At 50.6% G+C, this 19,905-nt stretch overlaps 2 protein-coding genes across 3 annotated transcripts in view; one reads left to right on the top strand and one right to left on the bottom strand.

Moving 5' to 3' along the window:
• The window catches only part of C1H9orf85 (chromosome 1 C9orf85 homolog), a 40,079-nt gene extending 27,628 nt beyond the window's left edge, over positions 1-12,451 (bottom strand). The window contains exon 1 of the mRNA XM_077249052.1: positions 12,233-12,451. Coding sequence (XP_077105167.1) covers positions 12,233-12,334 — 102 coding nt within the window. The 5' untranslated portion in view covers positions 12,335-12,451. The remainder of the gene's footprint in view (positions 1-12,232) is intronic.
• Positions 12,452-12,604: 153 nt separating this feature from the next.
• Positions 12,605-19,905, top strand: part of ABHD17B (abhydrolase domain containing 17B, depalmitoylase) — a 30,062-nt gene continuing 22,761 nt past the window's right edge. Inside the window, exon 1 of one of the 2 annotated variants that reach the window (XM_077249051.1) lies at positions 12,605-12,798. The gene's annotated coding sequence lies outside the window, so the exon portion shown is untranslated. Of the gene's footprint in view, positions 13,063-19,905 lie in introns of both variants that reach the window. The other variant, XM_077249050.1, reaches the window with a different exon arrangement.

Below are 19,905 nucleotides of genomic sequence, written 5' to 3' on the forward strand. Positions count from 1 at the left end.
GGGGGCGCAGGATGGGAGCACCACATGACAGGACGGGGGCGCAGGATGGGAGCACCACATGACAGGACGGGGGCGCAGGATGGGAGCACCACATGACAGGACGGGGGCGCAGGATGGGAGCACCACATGACAGGGGCGCAGGATGGGAGCACCACATGACAGGACGGGGGCGCAGGATGGGAGCACCACATGACAGGACGGGGGCGCAGGATGGGAGCACCACATGACAGGACGGGGGCGCAGGATGGGAGCACCACATGACAGGACGGGGGCGCAGGATGGGAGCACCACATGACAGGACGGGGGCGCAGGATGGGAGCACCACATGACAGGACGGGGGCGCAGGATGGGAGCACCACATGACAGGACGGGGGCGCAGGATGGGAGCACCACATGACAGGACGGGGGCGCAGGATGGGAGCACCACATGACAGGACGGGGGCGCAGGATGGGAGCACCACATGACAGGACGGGGGCGCAGGATGGGAGCACCACATGACAGGACGGGGGCGCAGGATGGGAGCACCACATGACAGGACGGGGGCGCAGGATGGGAGCACCACATGACAGGACGGGGGCGCAGGATGGGAGCACCACATGACAGGACGGGGGCGCAGGATGGGAGCACCACATGACAGGACGGGGGCGCAGGATGGGAGCACCACATGACAGGATTGGGGTGCAGGATGGGAGCACCACATGACAGGATTGGGATGCAGGATGGGAGCAAATGACACGATGAGGGCTCAGGAAGAGAGTGGCACATGACAAGATGGAGGCGCACAAAACAGGATGAGGGTGCAGGATGGGGGCTGCACATGACAGGATAGGGGCGCAAGATGGTAGCAGCACATGACAAGATTAGCGCGCAGGATGGGGGCTGCACATACCAGGATGGAGACCATATCCATATACCAATATAAATGCTCGCCACCCGGGCGTAGAACGGGTTCAATAGCTAGTTAGTATATACTGCTACACAGTCATCACAGATACTAGCCCATGACTAAAGTGCAAAGAAATATTATAAACATAGGAGTATAACCTTAGTGATATTATTGCTGAATTGGACTTGCACGAGTTAACTGAGAGCAGAAAAAAGTGCTATGTGTATTTATATAAGCTGCTACAAAGTCAGCTTAAAGGGAATCTGCCACCCCAAAATTGGCCTATAAGCTAAGGCCACCGCCTTCAGGGGCTCATCTACAGCATTCTGTAATGCTGTAGATAAGCCCCCAATGTAGCCTGAAAGATAAGAAAAAGAAGTTAGATTATACTCACCCAGGGGCGGTCCGGTCCAATGGGCGTCGCGGTCCGGCGCCTCCCATCTTCTTACAATGTCGTCCTCTTCTTTGCTTCCAGCCATGGCTCCTGCGCAGGCGTACTGATTTGCCCTGTTGAGGGCAGCACAAAGTACTGCAGTGCACAGGCGCTGGGCCTCTCTGACCTTTCCCGGCGCCTGCGCACTGCAGTACTTTGCTCTTCCCTCAACAGGACAGATAAAGTACGCCTGCGCAGGAGCCGCGGCAGGAAGAAAAGAAGAGGACGTCAGCGTATGAAGATGGCAGGCGCCGGACCCAGACCGCCCCTGGGTGAGTATGATCTAACTTGTTTTTCTTATCTTTCAGGTTACATCGGGGGCTTATCTACAGCATTACAGAATGCTGTAGATAAGCCCCTGATGCCGGTGGGATTAGCTTATAGGCAAAAAATGGGGTGACAGCTTCCCTTTAAATAGTAGCCTATGAGTCAGGGGTCCCCAACCTGTAGCTCGGGGGCCACATGTGGCTTGTGGTCCCATGAACTGTGGCACGCGGCTGTTTGTCAGATTGGTGCATAAGCTCCAGATTTTGTAAACTGGTATGAAGAGAACATCTCAAAATGGTGAACTTTGCGAGTAGCCCTGCACAGAAGAGCATATTTCTACTGGTCTTGGAGGATTATAAATAATTTAAGTATGGTGCGCTGGAGACAGGATGATACGACCGGTCAGAGGAGGTGCATGAAGCTGGATGTGACTGTGTTGGGAGTGCGTGATGGGAGAATGCTGAATGTGGTGGGAACCCGTGGATCTTGGTATACTGCTTCGGGGGTGATTTGTGTGGAGAAGCTTTGGTTATCATTATACCCGTAATGGGGGCTTGGGTTATTATTATTTATTTATATAGCACCATTGATTCCATGGTGCTGTACATGAGAAGGGGTTACATACAAATTACAGATATCACTTACAGGAAGCAAACTAACAATTACAGACTGATACAGAGGGGCGAGGACCCTGCCCTTGTGGGCTTACATTCTACAGGATGGTGGGGATGGAGACAATAGGTTGAGGGTTGCAGGAGCTCCGGTGTTGGTGAGGCGGTAGCTCTGGTAGTTGTGAGAAGGCAGCGGGGTCAGTTCAGGCTGTAGGCTTTCCTGAAGAGGTGGGTTTTCAGGTTCCACCTGAAGGATCCGAATGTGGTTGATAGTCGGATGTGTTGGGGCAAATAATTCCAGAGGATGGGGGATATTTGGGAGAAGTCTTGGAGGCGAATGGGTGAGGAGCGGATAAGTGTGGAGGAGAGAAGGAGGTCTTGGGAGGACCGGAGATTACGTGAGGGAATATATCGGGAGATTAGTTCAGAGATATATGGAGGAGACAGGTTATGGAAGGCTTTGTAGGTCAGTATTAGTAATTTTAACTGGATACGCTGAGGGAATGGGAGCCAGTGAAGAGACTTGCAGAGGGGGGAAGCGGAGGAGTAGCGAGGAGAGATGAATTAGTCTGGCAGCAGAGTTAAGGGTGGACTGGAGAGGTGCGAGAGTATTAGCAGGGAGGCCACAGAAAACGATGTTGCAGTAGTCAAGGCGGGAGATGATGAGGGCAAGCACAAGTATTTTAGTAGATTGACGGTTGAGGAAATACGTAAGCTACTTACCGGTAGCTGTGTTTTTCAGGAGCCCATGACAGCACCACGAGAGAGAGGATCCGCCCTTTAGGGACAGGATACCTACAGACATAAAAGGGCGGCACCTCTCTCCCTCGTCAGTTGGTTTACAGAGCATGAGAGGACCTCCTAGGTTAGTAGCATATAAACAATTTTAAAACATGATACAATTCACCCAGTGAATAAACTTAGGACTTAATGGAAAGAAGGTGTTGACCCACACAAGAAGAGAGGGTAGGGAATATAAGGGTGCTGTCATGGGCTCCTGAAAAACACCGCTACCGGTAAGTAGCTTACGTATTTATTCAGTCGCCATGACAGCACAACGAGAGACTTTCAGAGAAGTAAAAGAGACTAGGGAGGGACAACTACTTCAAGCACCCTTCTCCCAAACGTGAGATCGGAGGAGCTACCCAAATCTAGTCTATAGTGCTTAAGAAAAGTAGATGGAGAAGACCATGTGGCCGCCTTACAAATGTCTTCAATCGACACCTCTGATCTTTCTGCCCAGAAAGTAGCCATGGCTCGAATGGAGTGAGCTTTTATACCTTCCGGGATCTGTACACCACCTGCTGAATAAGCCAAAGAAATTGCCTCCCTGATCCATCTAGCTAATGTGTTTTTGGACATCCTAAGTCCCTTTCTAACTCCCTGGAAGGATACAAATAGGGAATTATCTTTCTTCCAAGTGTTAGTAACCGAAATATACTTACAAAGACATCTTCTTACATCTAGCGAATGGAATGTTCGCTCTTTATCATTAGTGGGGTTAGAACAGAATGAAGGTAGAACCACTTGCTGTAATCTGTGAAATTTTGAAGCTACTTTTGGAAGGTAAGGAGGATCTGATTTCAAAATAACTCTATCTTCTCTAAACTGCATGTATGGAGGCTGTCTAGATAGGGCTTGTAGATCGCTAACCCTTCTCGTGGATGTGAGCGCGACTAAAGCTGGAGTCACACTAAACGACTTACCAACGATCACGACCAGCGATACGACCTGGCCGTGATCGTTGGTAAGTCGTTGTGTGGTCGCTGGGGAGCTGTCACACAGACAGCTCTCTCCAGCGACCAACGATCAGGGGAACGACTTCGGCATCGTTGAAACGGTCTTCAACGATGCCGAAGTCCCCCTGCAGCACCCGGGTAACCAGGGTAAACATCGGGTTACTAAGTGCAGGGCCGCGCTTAGTAACCCGATATTTACCCTGGTTACCATTGTAAAAGTAAAAAAAACAAAAAAAAACACACTACATACTCACATTCTGAAGTCTGTCACGTCCCCCGCCGGCGTCCACAGGGTTAAAACTGCTTTCGGCAAGAACGCTGCTAATGCACGCGCTGCTGCCGAGAGCTTCCCTGCACTGAATGTGTCAGCGCCGGCAGTAACAGCGGTGACGTCACCGCTGTGCTCTGCCTTACGGCCGGCGCTGACACAGTCAGTGCAGGGAAGCTCTCGGCAGCAGCACGTACATTAGCAGCGCTCCTTCCCAAAGCAGTTTTAACCCTGTGGAAGCCGGGGGATGTGACAGACATCAGAATGTGAGTATGTACTGTTTTTTTTTTAACTTTTACAATGGTAACCAGGGTAAATATCGGGTTACTAAGCGCGGCCCTGCGCTTAGTAACCCGATATTTACCCTGGTTACAAGTGAACACATCGCTGGATCGGTGTCACACACGCCGATCCAGCGATGACAGCGGGTGATCAGCGACCAAAAAAATGGTCCTGATCATTCACCAACGATCTCCCAGCAGGGGCCTGATCGTTGGTCGCTGTCACACATAACGAGATCGTTAGCGGGATCGTTGCTACATCACCAAAAGCGTGACGTTGCAACGATATCGTTAACGATATCGTTATGTGTGACTCAGCCTTAAAAGGGCCGTTTTAAAAGATAGGATCTTAATCGGGACAGTGTCAATAGGTTCAAATGGCGCTTCCATCAGAGCTGCCAGTACAAAATGTAGGTCCCATGGAACCAATTTCTGCTTAATAACTGGCCTGGACCTAGTTGCAGCCTTGAAGAACCTAGATATCCAGTGATTGCTGGCTAACTTACTATTGTACAGCGCCCCCAGAGCCGACACTTGAACTCTGAGAGTGCTTGTGGCTAAACCCATCTCTAAACCCCTCTGTAAAAATTCCAAAATTTTATTAATACAGAATTTTTGGCCAATATGTACCCCTGAGACCTCTAAAAATTTCTTCCAAATTCTGACATACATGTTTGTCGTAGACATCTTTCTCTTTCTACTTTATTTACTCTTTAATAAAGTATTTACTAGCTCTCGAGAAAAACCCTTCGCTCTTAGTAATGACCTCTCAAATTCCACGCCGCTAGATGTAAATTGGCGACTCGTGGATGTAGAATTGGGCCCTGGGAGAGGAGATCTGGTGTCTCTGGAAGAATCCAAGGCTGGGAAATGGACATCTTCCTCAGCCATGGAAACCATGACCTTCTGGGCCAGAATGGGGCTATCATGATTACCCGAGCCCTGTCCTCCCGTATCTTCCTCAGAACTATCGGGATTAAGTTTAGAGGGGGAAAGGCATAAGCGAGATTGAAGTGCCATGAAATTAAGAGAGCGTCCACTGCATATGGGTTTTCCCTGGGGTTTAAGGAGCAGAATCGATGTAGCTTTCTGTTTTCCTTGCTTGCGAAAAGGTCTATATCTGGGCACCCCCATAATTGTACAATCTGATTGAAGATGGTCTGATTCAATGTCCAATCTCCCTGTCCGAGCTTGTTGCGGCTTAGCTAGTCGGCCATGACATTGAGCTTTCCTTTTATGTGAAGAGCCGTAAGAGATAGTATTTTTCAGATGGCCGAAAAACATCTACTATCTGCAACATCCATTAACGAACCTGACCGTGTACCTCCTTGATGGTTAATATAGGCTACGGTCACCTGGTTGTCTGAAAAAAAATCTGACATGTCTACCCTGTAGGGGTATAAGAAAAATTTTTAAAGCGCGTTCTACCACTAATAATTCTTTTAAGTTGGACGATGAATTTTGCTCAGATTGAGACCATAGTCCCTGGACCCAACTATCCTCCATGTGCGCTCCCCATCCCCTGGGACTAGCATCTGTAGTCACTATTCGGGACACATCGTTTGTCCAGGGAACACCTCTACGTAAATTTGGTATATGTGCCAACCAATGTAAAGATTGTTTAGAATCAGTGGATAGTGAAAAAATACCATCAAGATGACCCGACAAGTGACAGGTGTTACGTAAAACGTCCCACTGTAGTGTTCTGGTGTGATATTGAGCCCAGAGCACCGCCGGGATACACGATGTGAGCGATCCTAACAGTGACATTGCCTTTCTTATAGAGACAGATGGTTTTTTAATTACTTTAGTTACTAGTTGTTGGATCCTATCCACTTTTGCATCTGGAAGGCGGCATTCCTGCCTACTAGAATCTATGAGAAGACCCAAAAAATCCTGTACTTTAGAGGGTTGTAAACGGGACTTTTTAAAATTAATGATCCAACCCAATTCCAAAACATTGACGTCACCTTTCCTAACTGGTCAGTGCAGTGTGATTCCGAATGTCCCACGATTAATAAGTCATCTAAATAGAGAACTATTAAGATGTCCTGTTCGTGAAGGTGCGCCATGACTTCTACCATTATCTTAGTGAATACACGGGGTGCAACCGCAACACCAAAGGGAAGTGCTCGGTATTGGAAGTGCTCTATTGTGCCATTAATTGAAACTGCCACTCTAAGGAATTGTTGGTGGTCTGCGTGTATCGGGACGTGATAATAGGCGTCTTTCAAATCTAAGACAACCATGAAGCAATTGTTAAACATAAGCTTTATTGCTGTCTTTACAGACTCCATCTTGAAGGAAGGAACCAGGAGAAATTTATTTAGGCCCTTTAAATTAATGATAGTACGGAAGGACCCATCAGGTTTTTTTTAATCAGGAAGAGGGGGGAATAAAACCCCTTACCTCTTTGTATTGTTGGTACATTAACCAGCACTCTTTTTTGCTGAAGTTCCTGGACTTCCGATTCCAGTGCTAATTGTTCTGCAGAGGAAGAACGGAAGGGTGTTAGACAAAATTTATCTTGAGGAAACCTTTGGAACTCGAACCTTAGACCAGTTGCAATAATACTGAGGACTAGGGTTGAGCGACTTTTGCTTTTTTAGGATCGAGTCGGGTTTCGTGAAACCCGACTGTCTCGAAAGTCGGATCGTGTGAAATCGGCCGATTATTGTGAAAAGTCGGGGGGCCGACCGAAACACGAAACCCAATGCAAGTCAATGGGGATTGATTTTTTATTTTTTTTCTTCTCTCTCTCTCTCTCCTCCGTCCCTGCAAAATTTGTGTTTCACTGTGGGAATCGCTATATCCCAAACGTTAAGATGGCGGTTTTACCCCTTGTGACGCCGCACAGAGCAAGCCGGAACCCATGTCATCACGCTGCACACAGTCCTTCATTGGCTGAAAAAAATGGCGGGGAAAGCGTCATACGAAACGCGACTTTGGCGCGAAAATCGCCGACCGTGTGGCCGATCCCACTCTGGGGTCGGGTTTCACGAAACCCGACTTTGCCAAAAGTCGGCGACTTTTGGAAATGACCGATCCGTTTCGCTCAACCCTACTGAGGACCCATGGGCTATTGGAAATCTTCAACCAGGCCAGGTAGAAGGCTGAAAGTCTTCCCCCCACCTGGTCCAGCAGTCATTGAGGCTTTTTTTTAGTCCCGAGAGGTGTTAAACATATATCCTCTACCTCTTTTTCTGTTACTGTCATATCTGGATCTTTCTCTGCTTGATCTTTTGCGGTTGAACCATCTTTTATTGTATTCCCGTCTGTATGAGGGTCTTCCTAGAAAGGAAAATCGTTTTTTTTATTATCGCCTGCTTTTTCTAACAGCTCATCCAGTACTGGTCCAAACAAGTGCGCCCCCTCACAGGGAATGCCACACAATTTTGATCTGGCTTGTAAATCTCCTGGCCAACATTTTATCGATAAAGCCCTGCGGGCCACATTGGACGAGGCTGAAGATCTGGCTGCCAATTTCACCGAATCTGCCGAAGCGTCTGAAAGAAACACTGCTGCTTCTTGAATTATAGGAAGGGAGGCTTAGATCTCATTTCTAGGAACTTTGTTTTTAAGTTGATCTTCCAGGCGGTCAAGCCACACAATTAGCGACCGTGCTGTACAAGTAGCCACAATTGCTGGTCTCAGAGATCCTGCCGCTGTTTCCCAAGTACCCTTAAGAAAAACGTCAGCCTTTCTGTCTAACGGGTCCTTTAGATTGCCTAGATCCTCAAACGGTAGCGAGGTCTTCTTACACGATTTGGCTACTGCCGCGTCTAGCTTCGGGGCCTTATCCCATGAGGATGACACTTCTTCCTCGAATGGATACCTCCTCTTAAATGCCGGTGGAAGTGATCCTTTCCGGTTTCTTCCACTCCCTTGTAATTAAAGCTTTTGTTTTATCAATCACCGGAAAAGCTCTACGGGATTTTTTATCTAACCCCTTAAACATTATGTCCTGCATGGGGCACTCCGACTGGGGCTCTTCAATCCCCATTGTATTATTCACTGCTTTAACCAGCCGATTAATTCTATCTAGTGGTAAGCAGGAGTGTCCCGAATCAGCATCCATGGATGAAGAGGAAGATTGAGAGGAATCTGAGCTTAGCTCATCCGAATTTGAACTAAAGTCCGACATTGGGGATCTAATTTTTTCCCCTTTTTAGAATCTGACTTTTGGGATTTAATAGAACTTCTGATTTCCCGTCTAACCATATCTCTTAAGGTAGACGTAAGGTCAGGGGCCTCTTCCTCTATTAAACGTTGTATGCAAGGCTTGCACAACCTTTTCTCATAATTATCCGGGAGTGGTTCCCCACATTCGCCACACTCCCTGTGTTTGGCCTTGGTGGAACATTTTCTCCCCTAGTAAGGAGAGAGGGAACATAAAGAGGGGCAGAGGATCATTAAGTGAACTTTCACGTAGATCACTTACCCAGATGCGTGGTTCATGGTACCATAGTTAGTGGGGGGTCCCTCCTGGCCGGTGATGTTTTACGGCCTGAGGACTTCTGAACACTTTTGGCTCCACCAGCGCGACTACTGCCACTAGATCGCCGCTGGGAGATAGCATGGGTCTCTTCAATGGCCTGAGGCTGCTGCCGCTTCTCAAGCTGCGGTGCTTCTTGTTCCGGCGCCTCTATTTGAACAAATGGGTCTGAGACACTGAGCAGCTTCCACATGCTTCCTTAAATATGCCCCCAAGGGTACCTCCCCCGGATGGGGGCCAGCAGGATCTCTAGGTGACCTGCCCGGCACCAACGTGAGGACTGGCTTCCCCCCCCGAGGCAGCGCCCCCGGCTGACAAAAGGGCCCCCCAGGCCGTGCCGCACCTGCTTCCGCCCTCCATCCAGAGGGATACTCCACGATCCGGCGCGGCTCCACTATGCATGCTCGGCCGTGTCATCAGACTATGCCGCTGGCCGCGTCATCAGGATGCGCCGCCGGCCTTGCCAGGGAACGCCCCTTCCGGTCGCGACTGCGGCGCCTCCTCCGACACCCGGACACGCCGGCCGCCGTCTGGACCGCAGCGCTCACCTCCGCAGGACACGACCAGACCCGGAAAGGCCCGCCAGACACGGCCCCAGGAGCAGGTACGAAATACTTACCGGGTACCTGTGGCGAAGGGTCACTTAGGAAGTAAGCCGTTCTGAAGGACGCTTTCCTCTGCTGACACCTACACAAGACAGTCCCCCTGATGTGTGGTGCTTCCTGCGTCCTGGAAAGTCCGAGGTAGGGGCCCTCCAGCTACCTGCGTCGGACGTCCAGAACTGGGTAGTCTTCTTTCTTGAACCTTCTTCACAAGGTCTGCCTGAAGAGGTTCGCCTGTCAGGGACAGGAAACCAACTGACGAGGGAGAGAGGTGCTGCCCTTTTATGTCTGTAGGTTTCCTGTCCCTGAAGGGCGGATCTCCTCTCTCGTGGTGCTGTCATGGCGACTTAATAAAGGAAGGATTCTGGAGATATTTTTGAGCTGGAGGCGACAGGAAGTGGAAAGAGCTTGGATGTGCGGTTTGAAGGACAGGGCAGAGTCAAGGGTTACTTCGAGGAAGCAGACTTCCAGCATGGGGGAAAGCGTGATGTCGTTAATTGCGATAGATCGGTCAGGTAAGGAAAATCTATGAGATGGAGGAAAGATAAGGAGTTCAGATTTGTCCACATTGAGTTTTAGGAAGCAAGGGAAGAAGGAGGATATGGCTGATAGACACTCTCGGGATTCTGGACAGCAGTGAGGTGACGTCTGGGCCAGAAAGGTAGATCTGAGTGTCATCAGCACAAAGGTGGTACTGGAATCCATCGGACTTTATGAGTTGTCCCAGGCCAAGTGTGTAGATTGAAAAGAGTAGGGGTCCTAGAACAGAGCCTTGGGGGACTCCAACAGAGAGAGGGTGGGATGAGGAGGTAGTGTGGGAGTGGGAGATGCTGAATGTGTGGTTGGAAAGGTATGAGGAGATCCAGAATAGGGCGAGGTCTTTGATGCCAAAGGAGGAGAGGATCTGTAGTAGGAGGCAGTGGTCAACTGTGTCAAAAGCAGAGAACAGGTCTAGAAGGACAAGTATAGAGTCTTGTCCGTTAGCTTTGGCTGTTAAGTAGGTCATTAGTGATTTTGGTCAGGGCTGTCTCAGTTGAGAGATGGGGGCGGAAACCAGATTGTAGATTGTCAAAGAACAAGTCAGATGAGAGGTGGGAGGAAAGTTCAGCATGGACGTTTGGAAGCGAATAGGAGCAGCGATATTGAGCGATAGCTGGGCATAGCTGTTGGGTCGAGGGTTGGCTTTTTAAGGATAGGCGTGATTGTGGCATGTTTGAAAGTAGAAGGGAAGGTGCCAGAAGTTAGTGATAGGTTGAAGAGGTGGGTTAGGGATGGGATAAGAGTGGTGGTGAGGGTGGGGACTAAGTGAGATGGGATGGGGTCAAGCGCATAGGTGGTGAGGTGCGATTTGGAGAGGAGACAATTAAGCTCCCCTTCAGTGATCGTGGAGAGGGAGGTTATGGGGTTTGGGCATTGGTCTGGTATACAAAGGGGTTGTGGTGGTTGAACAATGAAGACTTGCCTTGTTTGGTCGATCTTATTTTTAAAGTGTGTGACAAAGTGCTCAGCAGAGATTAGGGAGGTTGGAAGGGGCAGTGGGGGTTGGAGGAGAGAGTTAAAGGTTTTGAATAACTGTTTGGGGTTGTAGGATAGGGGAGATACGAGGGTTGTGAAGTAAGCCTGTTTAGCAGAGGTGAGAGCAGATTTGAAAGCGAATATTGCCTGTTTGAATGCAGTGAAGTCGTCTTGCGAATGTGTTTTCTTCCACCGCCGCTCTGCAACCCTGGACACTTGCCGGAGCTTTTTAGTGGTGTTATGGTGCCAAGGTTGTCTGTTGATACGTCTGCCATGAACGAGAGGGGCGACCGCGTCAATAGCTGATACGAGAGTGGCATTGCAGAAAGCAGTGGCACTGTCTGTGTCGTGGCGTAAGGATATGGATGCCAGTGGTAGAATAGAGTCAAGAGAGCGTGTGGGTGTCTAGGTGTGCAAGGTTTCTGCGGGGGTGCGCATGTTGCTGGACATGGGTGACCAGTGAGGAGGACAGGGCTGAGAAAGTGAGCAGATGGTGGTGAGATAGAGGGAGAGGGGAGGTTGTGAAGTTAGATAGGGAGCATAAACGGGTGAAGACCAGGTCTAATGTGTGTCCGTCTGTGTGGGTGGCTGAGGAGGACCACTGAGTAAGTCCAAAGGATGAAGTAAGGGACAGGAGTTTGGAGGCTGCTGACTGAAGGATATCAATGGGGATGTTGAAGTCACCCATGATGGTGGGAATGTCAGCAGACAGAAAGTGAAGAAGCCAGGTGGAGAATTGGTCAATAAAGGCAGTGGCCAGGCGTGGGGGTCGGTATATGACGGCCTCTTGGAGGTTGGAGGGAGAGTAGATGCGGACAGAGTGGACTTCAAAAGAGGGGAGGATAAGGGAGGGAAGAGGTGGGATTGGGTTAAAGGTGCAGTTAGAAGAAAGCCCACCCCTCCACCTTGTCTGTTGCCACTACTGTAAGGGAGGCAGTAGCTGGATGTGGCTGTCAAGGTCAGAAAGGTTGGCGACCACTGCTATAAGTAAAGTGCCAGATATTCTGGCTGAATTCCACTTCCCATGCTTAAACTGTAGGGAGGGAGGCTTGGGGCGCGGAGCAGAGCCCCGGAGGGAGGCGTGGGCTATGTATAGCGGGCAGCTATGGCTACGAACAGCGGAGCGCTTCCCACCTTGGTCTTGGAGCTGCTATCATACTTGTCGTTCTTGAACACCGTCACGTTCCGGTGTTTCTGCGGCCGGGAGCGCTGCACATTTCCCCTCTGGGAACTCATGCTGAAGGAATGTCCCACTCAGGGTGCCGTAGCCACAGTTCCCCATGGAACACTCCGCTACTGGCTACTCACTTACTTGTGAGCGCTATGCTATTGGACTAGACGCCTGTCACTTACGCTGACGACAGAGCCCACCTCCTCAGCATGGAGCTTGGTTTAGCAAAGCATCACAGTCAGGGCGCTTTATGATTGGGTAACAAGACAGAACACTAATAATCTCATTGGTTGGATTCATACTGTGACGTAGCCTCGTTTCTCACGGTCTAATTGGCTATGACAGGCGCTAGTGCCCCGCCCACCACTAATAGCAGAGGTAGCAGCAGCGCCTGGGGACTCCTCCCCGCACTCCCCCCGGGTCAGTCAGTGCTGTGTCTTGCTGCTACCAGTGCGGTGTCCCGTGTGCTTCACTGCGGCAGCGCCTGTGCGGGAAATAGCGGGGGTACCCTCTGTCCTCGCTCCGGGAGGTGAGCACGTCGCACTGCGGCTGGCACCTTACGGGCGGCACAGCACAGCGAGCGCCTTGTTTACCTGCGGCGCCGGCGGGACAGACAGAAGCTCGTATGTCAGCGGCACAGCGCCAGCAGCCGGGGTATGACGCATAGCGGCGAGCTAGAAGGAGGACAGCAGTGACGTCATTGAGTGAGTTGGGTGACGTCACGCAGAGACCCCGTGAGCGGAGTTCAGGCCTGAGCCGTGATCGCACCAGCCGCCGTCCCCGCACTCAGCAGGTCAGTACTGTGCTGCCCCTAGTGGTGGGATCGGACATGCCGGCCATCCTGGGTATCGGCGGTGGTGCCAGCTGGGAGCCCCTCATGATACGCTGTGGGAACCCCCTGGTCTGGGGGTAGCGCGTTACTGGCACTTGGAAATTGGCAGCAAACTATTCACGATTATTGGTGGCTCTATTGCTCCCTGTTATCAGCCTAGTCCGTGTAAATCATGGTCTCCATCAGGTGAATATTAGCAGCCAATACCGCAGCGCCTGCCAGCTCTGGCTCTATAGGATCCAATGATTACAGCGGGTCCCTCTGGAGCTAGGCCGGTAATAAAACGGGTAGCTGCCATGTATACAGCGGCCTGGGGTGTGCAGGCAGCCCCATGTAACTGCCATGTATACAGCGGCCTGGGATCTGCAGGCAGCCCCATGTAACTGCCATGTATACAGCGGCCTGGGATCTGCAGGCAGCCCCATGTAACTGCCATGTATACAGCGGCCTGGGATCTGCAGGCAGCACCATGTAACTGCCATGTATACAGCGGCCTGGGATCTGCAGGCAGCCCCGTGTAACTGCCATGTATACAGCGGCCTGGGATCTGCAGGCAGCCCCGTGTAACTGCCATGTATACAGGGGCCTGGGATCTGCAGGCAGGCCATGTAACTGCCATGTATACAGGGGCCCGGGATCTGCAGGCAGCCACGTGTAACTGCCATGTATACAGCGGCCTGGGGTGTGCAGGCAGCCCCATGTAACTGCCATGTATACAGCGGCCTGGGGTGTGCAGGCAGCCCCATGTAACTGCCATGTATACAGCAGCCTGGGATCTGCAGGCAGCCCCATGTAACTGCCATGTATACAGGGGCCCGGGATCTGCAGGCAGCCCCATGTAACTGCCATGTATACAGCGGCCTGGGATCTGCAGGCAGCCACGTGTAACTGCCATGTATACAGCGGCCTGGGGTGTGCAGGCAGCCCCATGTAACTGCCATGTATACAGCGGCCTGGGGTGTGCAGGCAGCCCCATGTAACTGCCATGTATACAGCGGCCTGGGATCTGCAGGCAGCCCCATGTAACTGCCATGTATACAGCGGCCTGGGATCTGCAGGCAGCCCCGTGTAACTGCCATGTATACAGGGGCCTGGGATCTGCAGGCAGGCCATGTAACTGCCATGTATACAGGGGCCCGGGATCTGCAGGCAGCCACGTGTAACTGCCATGTATACAGCGGCCTGGGGTGTGCAGGCAGCCCCATGTAACTGCCATGTATACAGCGGCCCGGGATCTGCAGGCAGCCACGTGTAACTGCCATGTATACAGCGGCCTGGGGTGTGCAGTGCAGGCAGCCCCATGTAACTGCCATGTATACAGCGGCCTGGGATCTGCAGGCAGCCCCGTGTAACTGCCATGTATACAGGGGCCCGGGATCTGCAGGCAGCACTGTGTAACTGCCATGTATACAGGGGCCTGGGATCTGCAGGCAGCCCCGTGTAACTGCCATGTATACAGGGGCCCGGGATCTGCAGGCAGCACTGTGTAACTGCCATGTATACAGGGGCCTGGGATCTGCAGGCAGCCCCATGTAACTGCCATGTTTACTGCGGCCCTTGATCTGCAGGCAGCCCCATGTAACTACTATGTATACTGCAGGCAGCCCCATGTAACTGCTATGTGTACAGCGGCCCTTGATCTGCAGGCAGCCCTGTAGCCTATATCTTCTGGTGTGCGGCAGGCTTTTCGGCAGTGCCAGACACAATGGATGGCATTGTGACCGCGGGCAGCAGAGACGCTGTTTGTTCCCCTGGAGCAGCCTGTGCCTTGATCCCAGTATCCCCAGTTGGCTCCTTTGTATTCTCCCCTCCCCCCACTCCTAGTCCTGGGAATGGTCAGCAGAGAGGGGTCTCACCAGAGGGCTCTTTGTCATGTAAAGTGTGGGCATGCAGCATGGTTCCTGTAAAGTCTGTGCCTGTCATTGGCACTGCAGAAATTGGGCGACCCCCCCCCATGTGACCAGTGAAGCCCTGCATTTCTGAGGTTGCTTCAGGTCACCCAACCTCTATTCTTCAGGGTGATTACAAATCACTGCCAGCCTCTAATTGTGCAGCGTTCTTAACCCTTTGCACCACAGGCAGGGCTTTCCCCATTCCAGCACAGATTACATAGAACAATGCATGGATTAGCTGGGATTAAAGTCCCTTGTTTTCTTCCAGCATCTCCCTGAGCTCTGAAGTATCTGTCCCCTCCCCCCATGGAGCGCCTGGTATTAGTATCCATGGATTGGGATGAGGGGGTGGGCTGGGAGGCTGATCCACCCTCTCCTGTCTGGAGCACATCTTGTAGGACATGCTCTACAATTAAAGGCCAGCCTCTGGAATTCCTGAGGTCACATGACTGTAGGCAGCTGCCATGTGACGCTGCTGACACAGGACAAGCCGAGGATCGTGGCATGCCTGTAAATATCACTAATGGCCGCCTAGAATGTCTGCTGCACGGATGTGTAATAACTATTGTATGGCTGGATTCTGCGCACCATGGAGAATGTTAACCCCTTAGTTGTTGTTGTAAAACAATGGGGACACAAAAAGCGCAATAGGGTCTTATCTACGTTACACAGAGGAGAATATACACCAAATGTGCTCACCTGGTTAGGATGAGATTGGAGCATATAGATAGCGGCTGCTGCAGATCCACAGGTCTTTGCCGACAAGAGAAAATAATGTCTTCAAAGGGAGATTTGTAGTTACAATTCTGCGCTGCCGCTGAATTTCAGGAGAGTATAGTTGATTCACAGTGGTTTTATTCAACGCGTTTCAGGGGTCTCATGCCCCCTTCATCAGGAAATACCACGGTGGATATACCAGGAAATACCACGGTGGTATTTCCTGATGAAGGGGGCATGACACCCCTGAAACGTGTTGAATAAAACCACTGTGAATCAACTATACTCTCCTGAAATTCATCTTAGCGGCAGTGCAGAATTGTAACTACAAATCTCCCTTTGATGACAACCCCTTAGTTGTGGCTGACACAGCCCTGTAGTGAAGAGATGGTGCCAGGAGACCCTGTATTGGCACGTCACCGGGTGCCTCCGCCGTGTAGCAGGGCCAGAGCTCACGCCAATGTCCTGCAATTAACTTATGTGCGGTTTACTCCCTGGTATACCTTTATCTGCTGTTAAAGGAGCTCTCCATGAATAGAGCAATACATGGATACCAAAGTCTCCTAGTTAGTAAATCACAATGGTCTTATACAGGGAAGTATCCACTATAGAATTAGAATGGCTGCAGTCCTCTGAAAGAAACTTGGAATGTTAGGACAAGTGCCAGTGAGCATGTGCAGTGCGGAGTTCTGCTGTGATGACCCAGAGATGCCGATATCAAGTCATATCACACTAACTCCAGGTCACATGACAGGGCCAGTGAGCATGTGCAGTAGGGAACTCCGCTATGATGACCTGCAGATGTCTATACCATGTAATATCACAGTACCTGGTCACAGGACAGGGCCAGTCAGCATGTGCAGTAGGGAACTCCGCTATGATGACCTGCAGATGTCTATACCATGTAATATCACAGTACCTGGTCACAGGACAGGGCCAGTCAGCATGTGCAGTAGGGAGCTCCGCTGTGATGACCTGGAGATGCCTATAACATGTAATATCACAGTACCTGGTCACAGGACAGGGCCAGTGAGCATGTGCAGTATGGAGCTCCGCTGTGATGACCTGGAGATGCCTATAACATGTAATATCGCGCTCCCTCCAGGTCACAGGACAGGGCCAGTGAGCATGTGCAGTAGGGAACTCCGCTGTGATGACCTGGAGATGCCTATACCATGTAATATCACAGTACCTGGTCACAGGACAGGGCCAGTGAGCATGTGCAGTAGGGAGCTCCGCTGTGATGACCTGGAGATGCCTATAACATGTAATATCGCGCTCCCTCCAGGTCACAGGACAGGGCCAGTGAGCATGTGCAGTAGGGAACTCCGCTGTGATGACCTGGAGATGCCTATACCATGTAATATCACAGTACCTGGTCACAGGACAGGGCCAGTCAGCATGTGCAGTAGGGAGCTCCGCTGTGATGACCTGGAGATGCCTATAACATGTAATATCGCGCTCCCTCCAGGTAACAGGACAGGGCCAGTGAGCATGTGCAGTAGGGAACTCCGCTATGATGACCTGCAGATGACTATACATGTAATATCGCGCTCCCTCCAGGTCACAGGACAGGGCCAGTGAGCATGTGCAGTAGGGAACTCCGCTGTGATGACCTGGAGATGCCTATACCATGTAATATCACAGTACCTGGTCACAGGACAGGGCCAGTCAGCATGTGCAGTAGGGAGCTCCGCTGTGATGACCTGGAGATGCCTATAACATGTAATATCGCGCTCCCTCCAGGTAACAGGACAGGGCCAGTGAGCATGTGCAGTAGGGAACTCCGCTATGATGACCTGCAGATGTCTATACCATGTAATATCACAGTACCTGGTCACAGGACAGGGCCAGTGAGCATGTGCAGTAGGGAGCTCCGCTGTGATGACCTGGAGATGCCTATACCATGTAATATCGCGCTCCCTCCAGGTAACAGGACAGGGCCAGTGAGCATGTGCAGTAGGGAGCTCTGCTGTGATGACCTGGAGATGCCTATAACATGTAATATCGCGCTCCCTCCAGGTAACAGGACAGGGCCAGTGAGCATGTGCAGTAGGGAGCTCTGCTGTGATGACCTGGAGATGACTATACATGTAATATCGCGCTCCCTCCAGGTCACAGTAGCTGAGCTCCCTACTGCATTTGCTTACTGGCACCTGTCCTATAATTTTGGGAAAGATGAGTTTAACAAGACGGCACCTGTTTTTTGGGGGGATTTATTTGGCATTTGTATTAGTTTTCTATTCCTGGAGAACTTCCTTAATCAAAAAAGGAGGATGACATGGCGGATGTGTAGTGCAGCCTTGCATTATTCCTTCAATGCGATCAGGCCATAAATATTGCCGTTACCTACTTATTAGTCATTTCAGTGACGTAAATGACCCTGAGTAATGGCAGACTGTCTGATGCTCGGATTTCCCCTCAGGAAAACAGGTGCAGCCATTACTACGAGCAGCGGAGACTGCACCTGAGTCACGTGTGCGCTGCAATGTGAGGACTGGGAAATGATTCAGTTACTTTCTTCCAGTTGTCCTTTCTCTGACTGTGTTTATTGGCGGCAGCTTTCCTTGTGGACCTTTATGCCATATCCCCACAGGACTGCACTAATCCCTCTTTTTATGATGGCTGTACACCAGATGGCTGTCCGCTTGCTTCGCTAATAACCAGTATTTCTCCTTGCTCCTTACAGCAGTATACTGGGAAGACCTGATCAGGCATACTGCAGAGCCACATGCCTGCTCCTGCTTTCCTCCTGACATGTAGTATTAGGATGCCCATACACATTCATCAGCTGCTGTGTATGAGCGTCCTCCCTCCTCATACATCAGTGGAGAAGAGGTATTTTAAACTGTGGGCCTTTACATAGGAGTAGTGTATAGGAAAATGTAGAAGTGCCATGAAGACTGTGAAATGTGATATAAACCAGTGCAGCAGCATACCATTCTTAAGGGGTTGTTCGCTTTCAGAAACGTTTCCAGAGTCCTTTCCACACTCGTAGTTTGTTTAAAAAAAAAAAACAAAAACAACTTTACTCACCCTTCCCAGGTCCAGCACTTAGTTTCTGCCACTGCTCCCTGGTTGCTAGTTACTGGCTGCAGCACTAAGCTAATTTACTGTGCCCGAGTTGACAGTACAGGCCGATCAGAGCTGCTGAGTTCATTGATTAGCTGCAGTGTTGTCTGCATTACATCAGCAATGCAAAACAGGAGACAAAGGGAGACTGCGCTGGACCCAGGGAGGGTGGGTAAGACATCGTTCACACATCCGTGTAGGATCCATTATAATCTGTGCTGTTCAGAGCTTCCATGATCTTTCATGAACCATTTGTCAATGCAAAAATTGGACATGTCAGTTTTTTTTTTTCTCTCCAGTGTCACGGATGAGAAGTGCCAATACAAGTCTATGGGTCCATGAAAAACTTGTATAGCAAACAGATGACATCAGTGCTGTCCATATGTAACATGGCACAGAATGGGAGAAGCTTTAATGTCTCCATCTGTGAAAAGCACTGACACACTGGTGGTAAAAACACACTTGGAACACGGGTGTTTAAACACTGACTTGGATGTGTGAGGCCACAGGCACCGTCTTATGAAATTGAGGAAACCCCTTTATGAACAACTACACCACAGTGGCTTTAACCCTGTGGCTCTCCAGGGGTTACACTACAGCTCCCAGCATGTTTTTATTTCAGAAGTTTGAGCCCCTGGAATGGCTGGGGAAGTCCAAGTAGCCATTGCTGGGAGACATTTGCCCCTGGCCCTTTTGACTTCTATTGATTTCTTGAAACTTCTTATACTGTTTCTTGGAAAATACAATTTGTGGTCTAACTGGCTCCTCAAGTGTATACGATTCTGTCCATCTCCCCGTAGCCATAACTTGTCACTATCGTTTCCGCATTCTTGGGTTCTACAATAAGTGAATAGAAGCCTAGGTAGGTACTAGATATATGGCTGGGTGGCAGGCATGAAAAGTTTGTAGAAACACTAATGGCTGTTTGACACCTACGCGTTTCAGGGTTAGACTGACCTCTTCTTGTGTCACCACTGTATGATAGCGCTCATTGCTCTGCAGGACATGATCAGGAACGTCAGTGTTGTGCTGGCTTCTGCCCCACCGATCCTGGACTCCTGTAGGCCACGATTCCCGACTTGGTGCCTATGGTGTGCTGCAGATGGGCTGCTAGGACATGAAG

The sequence above is a fragment of the Ranitomeya variabilis genome, chromosome 1, assembly GCF_051348905.1.
Source record: "Ranitomeya variabilis isolate aRanVar5 chromosome 1, aRanVar5.hap1, whole genome shotgun sequence".
Lineage (NCBI taxonomy): Eukaryota > Metazoa > Chordata > Amphibia > Anura > Dendrobatidae > Ranitomeya > Ranitomeya variabilis.